Source organism: Musa acuminata, chromosome BXJ3-2, assembly GCF_036884655.1.
Source record: "Musa acuminata AAA Group cultivar baxijiao chromosome BXJ3-2, Cavendish_Baxijiao_AAA, whole genome shotgun sequence".
NCBI lineage: Eukaryota > Viridiplantae > Streptophyta > Magnoliopsida > Zingiberales > Musaceae > Musa > Musa acuminata.
Window position 1 is genome coordinate 34,008,611 of NC_088350.1, and position 10,102 is coordinate 34,018,712.

The window sequence follows — 10,102 nt, forward strand, 5'->3', positions numbered from 1 at the left end:
TGTGTACATAGAAACAAAGGGAAGGCCATTGAACCACTCACTCGTGCCACTCCTTGAAGCGTAGTAGGAAACGAACGACGCATCAACACATCAGGGGCATGGCATCCAATGTAGCAAAATGTCTTGTCTTCTTGTGTGTTACACACCGCATCGAAATAAATGATCCTTGGAAGAGGAGATGTACGTGGTCACCTTCTTTAAGGAGACAGTAATATGGATTTATCTCCGTCCCCACAAATGTGGTTTGGACTTGGTAGTAGATGCATGAACGTGTCAACGTCCACTGAGATGACCATCATGACCTTCCAGTCCGAAGGAAAAGTCTTGCAGAAGAGATTCCTCAAGCTCTAAAAAGTCAAAGACTGCACAAAATTGACATGTCCATGCTGTCGGTAAGGCCAAAAGTCCAACTAGTCTCACATCTTATCTCTACAGACACAGATAAAAAGAGTGTTGGATTGTCGTCTTTGCACTTCAATGGCCCAAAGCTGTCAACATAATCATCCAAACACCCTGTGAGTGATTGTTAAATGTATGGAGTCATGTAACAACAGCACAAGATTCATATTTGCAGAGGCCAAAGTCCAACATGTCTCAAATCTTATCCTGATGGAACAGAGAGGGTGTCAGATTTTTTTTGTTTACAGGACACAATGAGCCTTAATAAATGCACCAAAGCTGTGAAATAATGATCCAACGCCCTATGGTTCTTACACTCTAATAGAGCTGATGGTCCAATTTACCTCAATGCGAAAACGACACCAAGAACGATCAAGTCATAGAACGAGCATAGCTCGCTCGCTTGCGGCTATCTCCATGTCCCTCGGATGGCTTTTAGCAGTCAATCGGCTCTGTGTAATCCTGAACTGCCAAGCGCTCCGATATGTCAGCCAACGATTTCAGGTTGCACTTGATCAATGCCTCCACAAAGTAGCAGGTCTCTTCCTTTGTGTTTCCATCTGGAACATCCACTACAAACGACTCGATTACCAGAGTTGCTGGTCTACCGTCTATCGTTTCAGGATGGGCGGTAATGATAGATGAGTAGTTCTGCAGTACAAAACGAGATACTAGATAAGCCACAATTCAGTAAAGAAAGTCTTTGATTATTAATAGATACATCGGATTCGATCAAAAAGAAAAAAAGGACCACTGCTTGAAGTTTCCTTCGACTCTGGACTTTAGCGATCCTATCAATACCATCAAACAGATAGATTGAATTAGGTTATATGAGAATCTGAACCTGAACATGAATAAAACACTTGAGAATAAGAATTTCATCGTTGAATAGTCGATTGTTCATAGGAAGGTTGTCAATTTTCCCCACATTTCTAAAGCAAACTACACAGCTATGCAAACTTAAAAAGACACCAGTACCAATAATTTGTAATTGGATAGAACAAAGCGAGGTGAGCTGTAATGTCCGACGGTACTCGAAAGCAGGAATATTTTCATTCCAGATGAACTGGATTAAAACAGGTGATGAAAGTCTAAATCTAAAAGTTTATAGACTGTTAACCTCAAAGTTATTGCTGGAGACCAGTTTCTAATTTCAATTTAATAATGAACAGTTTATCCGACCTCAATAAATCGAATCAGATCAGAACAAAAAGAGTACCCAAGCAAATGAACTATTTTGATGCATTCAAAATATAAACATCAGAACATAACTGCATAAGAAAGCATAGATTTGAGAAGCAGCAATCACAAGCTTCTTCTTACCGAACATGAAGATCTATCTATAGCGGAAAGCAATTATATGTTCTCAAAGTGATGATATTACATCATCGATCACAGAGAAGTTCATATATCCAACAGGTTAGTTCGAATTTATGGTTTCGATACACATCGATAGAAAACCATTAACAGGGAACATAACGCTAAAGAAATAGGCTCATTCATGATCATCTGATGTATTTTTTAAAGGAAATAAGACAATAAGAACATCTGAGGAGATCAACACACCTTGAGTCTGTGGTCTCCCCCGACAATTCTGATGCTGAGAACCCGTTCATCGTCGTCGAGGTGCTCCAGCCTTTCGAAGCTGGTGGTGGCAGGTAGTCCAGATTTGATATTTACCTCTCTCAGGCTCCCAACCCCTGTGCCATCCTGCACGATGCATCTGCTAACAAAGGGCTTGTACTTCTGCGGCTGATCAAACCTTCGAACGAGAGACCACACCTATTACGTATCAACAAACAAGGAAGACAGAGCATCATCACTGTGAACGCAACAAATGCCACAACCCAATTCGCATCTCCAGCTCTAGATTTATGATTTAACATGAAAAAGAAGCATTTTGGGAACCATCAGATGCCAGTTATAGGAAGATAAGTAGATCTAATAGACAAAGAACCCAATCACTGCATATTCTCGTCGTCCTAGCTACTCTGAAGAATCCAAGATTATCTTTTTATTTAAGGATTCCCAACCGGAAATTCCATTTTAGACAAGCAAAAGTTTCGTCAAGAAAAAAGAGAGACAAATGACCTCAAACAAATTAAAAGACCCAACAAATGAGAGAAATCACGATGCATGCACGAAACCTTGTTTCTTCATAAACCAGCTTCAATCAACACCAAATCCAACTTCTGAGAGGGGAAAAAAACGTTTTTTTTCCTTTTTTTTGCATGATTTTCCGGGTCTGCTCATCAAATTTTATACCAAACAAAATCCTCGAGAAAATCCATTAGAATATATCTTATCAATCTCGAAGCACCATGTCCAGAGAGAGAGAGAGAGAGAGAGAGAGAGAGAGAGAGAGAGAGAGAGAGAGAGAGGATCATACATGGTGGACGGGGGCTTTGATGTGCTTGAATATGGCGGAGCTGCACTGGTTCTCGTTGGGCACATGCCGGTGGAAACTCCGAACATATTCCGCCTCCAACGCCCGGCACTCGGTCCCCGGCGGGTTCATCTCGTCAGCGAGTCGCCAAAGAGCCGGCACCTTCGACTCCGCCCCCCCGCAGCCGTCACCGTTCATCCGCACCATCCAACTCCTGTCCCGGCCCCCGGTAGCACGATCGCACCCGATCGAATCCGGGGAAGCAGCAGCAGCAGCCACAGCAATCAAACCAAATACCCTCCACCCCTTCCTCCCAAATCGCCTCGCTTCCTTCCTCGAGCGTCTCCACTCACCTTGTACGACCTCTTTCGCCCACAGAAAAGGGATATTCTACTTCTATATACCAACATCTCTCTCTCTCTCTCTCTCTCTCTCTCTCCACCGTCCTCTCGTCGCCCGCAGAAAACATACGATCCCACAAAGGAAAAAACGTCCTGGCGGCGGCCCCGCCGCTTCATCTCTACAGATCTATTCTTCTACTGACACCCTCATCGTGTAACCTTTATTACGGAAAAGCCATCACGGTTTTGTCCTCGGCTCGGTCGCCGTAGTGGAGCGGTGATGTGCTTTCAACCTCGGTTAACACTGGGCGGTGGCGTATTCGTAATTTAAACCAACGACAGTGGCATTTAAATGCAAACAATGGGCTTCTTGCTTGTCGATGAGGTTGGCATCACAAGTAGACCATAACGTCACCCCTTAGTTGACCGTTGCTTGTGGTGGGCCGACAGCGAGCGGGTCCCGCCGATGCGCCTGTTTTCGGCGGTTTATATATTAATATATATTTACCATTACGAATATTAATGCGGTATATATATCTCGAGATGTTTCCGAAAGGTTCTTCGAGTTTCGAAGGGCGGGCCGTCGCACGGCCGTCCGTCCGTTGCGGCGGCGCCCCTCCGAAGCTGTTTTTACATGTCAATCCTCCGTAAAGTTGGGAAATAACATTCTGTTATTACAATTTCTAATCTCATATATAACATACGATTATTTTTTAAAAAATATCTTTTTATTGATTCTTTTAAAAAAGTTTCTCCGGTTATCAATTTTTTCATCAGGTATTTTTTTTTAATATCCTATATACCTCTTGTTATCACCACCTTTGTAACGTGGATCGTCACCTTCGCCCCACTATAGTGCTCTGTCACTTTCCCTCTGTCGTACTCTATCACTTTCGATATTTTATTTCAACCTAATCATCTTCTTTCCCTCCATGAGATTTTAATTAACCTCTCATAGTATCCTTTCGATGTAGGTCCATATAAAGATCAACATAACGATAGTATCACCATGGGGCCCATCAACAGTATGAATGAAGGTCTCATAATGCTTATTCTCAAGGGTCTTTTTCTCGATAGAGATGGAGTTGCCAATGGGGACATATAAGGGGTGTCAGGCAAGGGGCACGATAGAGGCAATGCGACAAGATGAAGGTGCCCATAACAAGGCAACGAGGTGAAAGCAATCATGACCAAATGGAGAAACGATCGACAACATCCACCAAAATAAGGAGACGACAAGGAGAGACATTTAGAATATTTGAGAAGAAAATATACTGATAGGGAGAACATTGTTAACCAATCATCATCGGATACATGGCATTCATATGGTGCTCAGGATGGAAGGAGAAGACAAAGGTCAACCTCCATCTATTTGCCCACGTGGACACGGGTTCAAGGTAGGTAGTTCTAGGTTGTTCCCCTCTTATCGCCCATGTGGAGGTTGTTGGAGGGAGTTAGAGGCTACCTCCCTATAGAATATTTCACCCATCTCTTTACGACCAGGTATAAAAGCTCATATTCAACGCAATGAAGAAGAGGAGTTACCTTTTTTGACAACTTATGTTAACACTCATATACCTCGGGTTACTAACTTGGGTATTCAAGGAATCGAATTACGAAACATCTTTTGACCTCGATCTTTATGTAGGTGGTATCTCGGGAGCTCAACATTTTCATCTTGGATGCACCTTGGACAATCTTATGTATATAGGTTCGGACCATGTCGAGTTGACCAGGATATCAATGACTTCTTCCCCTATCATTTTGGTGCTAGAATGAGGGCTTGATGTCATAGGAATGACCACCAGCCGACCCTCTCAATAAATGCTCAAGTGAAGAGGCTTTATCTTTGACTCACAAGAGAGGCAACAGCCACCCTTTATACATATGAGTGCATCCACCTCGACGTAGATATTGATACAATAGTAGTGTTTATTCAACGACCTAGCTCTCTCACTCCGAAGGATGATCCCGAGCCACTTGCTCATTTCCGTTGATGTGTTCTTAAATCTCACTCAACAAGTACAGATGCTAACAAGCATGATATAGGTCGTCATTCTACTTTTGCCTAAGTTAGCCTAATAAGTGGTGCCACTAGCACAACAGCCATCAATGGTTCTATCGTGACCGGCACTGATACCTATCAAGGTTTCCTAACCCGACATGGTGTTGACATCCCAGGAGTGCCGAGACCCATCAAACCATCAGGCGAGGGGGCACTTCGGTCCCCAATCATGACATTCAGTAGACCATGCTAGCACTCTATCTTACTTGAATCCAAAGCCCAATTGATGGATTCGATTAAGAATTTCATGTAGATCCAACTATGGTAGATGGATCAACGTTTGAAGGAGATGCGATAAAAGTTTCAACAATCAAAAGGCGAAACGTTGGTCGACCTTATCTCAAGTCAATCACTGTTCACCCAGAAAATCTAGGAAGAACCAATTCCAAAAAACTTTCAACCCTCATCCTTGTAAGCATTCAATGGTAGTGTGACGGAGCACATTGCAACTTTTTATGCCCAAATATCATTGTACAATACTTTGGATGCCTTGATGTATAGCACCATCTTGATCATGTTACGAGGCTTAGCATGAGAATGGTATGCTTGCCTAAAGCAACTTTTTATTAATTCTTTTGTCCCAACTCATGAAGGAGTTCTAATTTCAATGCACCTTAGACTTAAGTAGGATGAGGAAAAAATGCTAGAAGACTTCGTAACTCAGTTCACAAGTGAGATTCGAGGCATGCTAGATGCCCATGTAACACTTATAATATAGACCTTCATGATGGGGCTAAAACCCTCTCGCATATTCTAATTATTGATAAATAGACCATTAGTAACTATACCAAAGGCTTTCAAATGGTCAATCAATACATCGTCGTCGAAGCAATGGTTTTAAGTATAAGGAGTCATGCAAAAGGTCAAAACAAGAGTGGTCACAATCAACCTTAACCCCGAGATCACCATGGCGAAGGAAAAACAAATGATCTTAGTTATCTCGCCCAAGGTCCGAGTTTTTCTATAGATAAGAAAAAATTTATAAAATAATTCTGCAAAATGATTAATTAAAATAATTTGTTGGTAACCTTAGTCGCATGGGGCACCGTAGAGTAGGGTGCCCCAAAATTCTGTAAAATAATTAATTAAATAATTTATTATTATTATTATTATTATCATCATCATCATCATCATCATCTATTAGTCATACATGGTGATATGTACAAGTGATGTATGATGTGAACGAATGATCATGAATTGTGTGATATGGTATATATATGTATATATATATATATATATATATGTATATGTATATATATATGTATATATATGTATATGTATATATATATACATATACATATATATATGTATATATATATATATACATATATATATACATATATATATATATATGTATATATATATGTATATATATATGTATATATATATATATATATATATGTATATATATATATATGTATATATATATATATATATATATATATATATATATATATATATATATATATATATATATGTATATGTATGTGATGTAATTGTTATTATTATTGAGGCCTATAAGCCTCTATTTTTCTCGTTTGTTATTAGGCATAGTTGAATGAGGGTTGGGTTCACGTCAACAAGCATTGACTTGCTATCGAAGAGAGCATATCGACTGAGGGTCCAAGGTTGTCGATTCAAGACATGGGTCGAGTGACCTTAACCTTATCGGTGTCCACCTAATACACAAAGTCGGAGAATCAAACGAAGAGGCATAAGTTTAACGTGTCAAATAAACTAAACATTGCACTTCGGATCCCTTTCACGGAAGTTTTGAAACATGCCTTGGGAGGAGGGGAGATAAATGATAAGGAGAACATATTAGCCAATCATTATCCAATACATGGCCTCCATATGGTGTCCAAGGTAGAAGGAGAAGACGAAAGCTATCCTTCACCTATCTACTCACGTGGATAAGAATCCAAGGTAGGCAATTATAGATTGTCTCCCCTTTATTGCCCACATGGACAATAGGCCAATGAGAGAATATTGAAGGTGATTAAAGGTTGTCTTCCCATAGAATATTTCATAGAATATTCTATCTATTTACAACCAAGTATAACAACTTATCAACATAATGAAAAAGGAGAGTTACCTTTTTTGACAACTCGTGTCTACACTGATATGCCTTAGATTACTAACTTATGTGTCGGAGGGATTTGGTCAAAAAAATATTTTTTAAATCTCGATCTTCATATCGATGATATATCGGAAGCTCAACGTTTCCACTTCGAAGGTACTTCGGACAACCCTACGCATATGGGTTCAGACCACAATAGGCTAACAAGGACGTCAATGATTTTTTCCCCTATCAGATATTAACTGAAAAAATTGAATGTTGGAGGCACCTTATAAAAAAAACCCAAAAAGAAAAACTTTTCAAGAATATATAAAATTAAAAAAATATATTATGTATATATATATATATATATATATATATATATATATATATATATATATATATATATATATATATATATATATATATATATATACACACACACACATATAATTAAGATATATATTTCTTCTTATCCTTATATTCCTAAGGTAAAATGATAAATTTCACTTGATTTTCATAATTATCCCTCTAAATCTTATATTACCATATACATATATATATCCCTTCAAAAACTAAAAAATTATACCATCAGTAAAATACAAAATTCATTATGATGGTAAGAATATTTGATTTATTGAAAGGAATGGCAGGAGTAGAAAATAAAAAAAAAATGTATTTACAAATGTTAGATAAATAATATGTAAAATGCAAGTATACCATATTATTTCTGAATCGATGGCTTCTCTGTCGCTTGAGTCACACACAGTAAGTTTATTTCCACTCATCAAATTCCGGCTTCCTCAATCCCGAACTACAGGGGATTACCATCTGAAGCCATACGTCAGCTCCGATCCCGAACTTACGGTGACCGGTCGCACCGAGAAGGATGAGTTCCTGATACTAGCAAGCGACGGGCTGTGGGATGTCATATCGAGCGAGATGGCATGCTGGGTGATCGGGAAATGCCTCGAGGTCTTGGCATCCGATGGTTATCCGTGTGGAGTGGCTAATTTTGCTGCTAAAGAAGCAGCTGCTGTGTTGGTCAGGCTTGCCATCTCTCGGGGCAGCGTAGACAACATCAGTGTGGTGGTGGTAAAGCTCTAATGCTGGCATGGTGGTTGTCACCTCTGCATCAATGCAGATTTGCATTCATATATTTCAAGATGTGTCTTCTTTATAGCCTCTCTGATGCCATAAGAGTGTTTCATGTCTTAGTGTTTAGGTAAATGTATGAAAGCTTCAGTTTATAGTCTGTTAAATGTATTGACAGAGGAAGCAATGTGTCTACAAAACCCTGTGTTTTGTGCTGAGATGCTTTATATAAAACATGAATCAAATTTCTTGATTCATCAATTGAATTCCTGGGTCTTACTATCTTGTTCGAGATTGCTATGCTTATATAAAACCAATAAAATTGATGGGATGTATCACAAAGCTTCTGGATTGAAGAGAGATTAATGTTGTTTTAATTGTAGATTGGTGGAAGATAGATTAGATCAATATTTAAATATCCTCGTATTTGTTGCGTGCAACTTTGGTAGTAGTAACGTAAGTTTCCTGTGGAAAATGGAAAACAAACATCAAATAAAGTCCAGCCAAAAGTTCATTCACTATTATTCGATTTATTTCCAAACACAAAGAGACATGCATATAAATATCTCTTCCATCTCTCAGCCTCCTACACGTATTTTCCAAGTCATGCAATCCTGCAAAAACACACAACAATAATATATCAATTCAAAGTCAAAATAAAACTTTTACCTCTCTATACATATACACAATGTTTCTATTAAAAATAATTTATGATTTCAGAAAATATGCAATCGCTTCATCTTTCTCAAACACAAAACTAAATGTAAATTTACAACAACTACTTAATCAATTGCTTGCATGAAATAACAGTAATCGAGCATGCAGCGGAGAGAAACAGAGAAGCGGGTTCTTACTTGGAGCAGTCAAAGCTGAGGCTGGTGGGGATGACGTCAGTGGAGACGCCACAACCCCCCGCAAGGCCTTTGGCCTTTGACGAGTCGACAGAATCTCCGGCATCTTTGAGTTCTTGCACGAGGCATGCACAGATCGCCCGGCGGTCCTCCACCGTGGGTATCAGCTCCTTGATGGCCCTGACGGCGGTGCAACACTTGTCCGAGAGCGACGGGTCTTTCCCGATCACGTACGGCACGCATTCACCGAACGCCGTCTGCGCTATCCCGCAGTCCGTGTGCGTGTACGACGACGCCCTCAGCATGGCGGCCGCCAGAATCGCTACGAGCAACAAGAGACGAGCCATGCGCGTACAGAAGCAACAGTACACTCGCACAAAGACGAACTGCGATGACTGCAACAAACCACGCAAGAAGGCAATGGCACATATATAGGAAAGAGAGACGGAGTTGAATGCCGTGATTAAATTGTTGTATGATAGAGGTTAATCAGGCAATTACTGATTTGATGCAATTAAATCAAGACAAAGATTTCAAGCGAAGTGTCATCTGACCAGAGACTTTGAATCCGATCGGATTTTGCACGAGTTATCTCGTGTCATCCAAAGTTATTTGCGTGCATAAATTTCTAAGATAAGAAACACAAACTTCTTTCTAATCCATTATGGTAAGAAACTTCTTTTTATCTTCTTTATAATAAGAAAAGTAAAACTTCCTTTTTCTTCTTTCATGACAAAAAGGACATCATAAATCTTTTTTCCTTCCTTCAAGATATAAAAATACATCCTAAATAGGGAAGGAAGGGGAAGAACTTATTTTGAACTATTTGAACCCATATTTGTGACTTTGGATTACTAATTTGACCGTTGAAGGGGTCAGAGCATGAAATCTCCCTATCATGGACTT

General features: G+C 39.6%; 3 protein-coding genes across 3 annotated transcripts; 1 reads left to right on the forward strand and 2 right to left on the reverse strand.

Moving 5' to 3' along the window:
- Positions 1-543: 543 nt before the first annotated feature.
- LOC135630807 (abscisic acid receptor PYL3-like) lies at positions 544-3,217 on the reverse strand. Its single transcript, XM_065138028.1, has 3 exons — positions 2,789-3,217; positions 1,966-2,181; positions 544-1,050 (listed from the first exon to the last, which is right to left on the reverse strand). The coding sequence occupies exons 1-3, from the start codon at positions 2,990-2,992 to the stop codon at positions 835-837; spliced, it is 636 nt and encodes a 211-aa protein (XP_064994100.1). The 5' UTR covers positions 2,993-3,217; the 3' UTR covers positions 544-834.
- A 4,771-nt stretch (positions 3,218-7,988) lies between these two features.
- Positions 7,989-8,357, forward strand: LOC103976595 (probable protein phosphatase 2C 8). The gene has a single exon (XM_009391861.2). It carries the CDS (start codon positions 7,989-7,991, stop codon positions 8,355-8,357), a length of 369 nt encoding a protein of 122 aa, XP_009390136.2.
- A 592-nt stretch (positions 8,358-8,949) lies between these two features.
- LOC135631636 (non-specific lipid-transfer protein 3-like) lies at positions 8,950-9,543 on the reverse strand. Its single transcript, XM_065139374.1, has 2 exons — positions 9,200-9,543; positions 8,950-8,959 (listed from the first exon to the last, which is right to left on the reverse strand). Exons 1-2 carry the CDS (start codon positions 9,541-9,543, stop codon positions 8,950-8,952), a joined length of 354 nt encoding a protein of 117 aa, XP_064995446.1.
- Between the last annotated feature and the right edge of the window lie 559 nt (positions 9,544-10,102).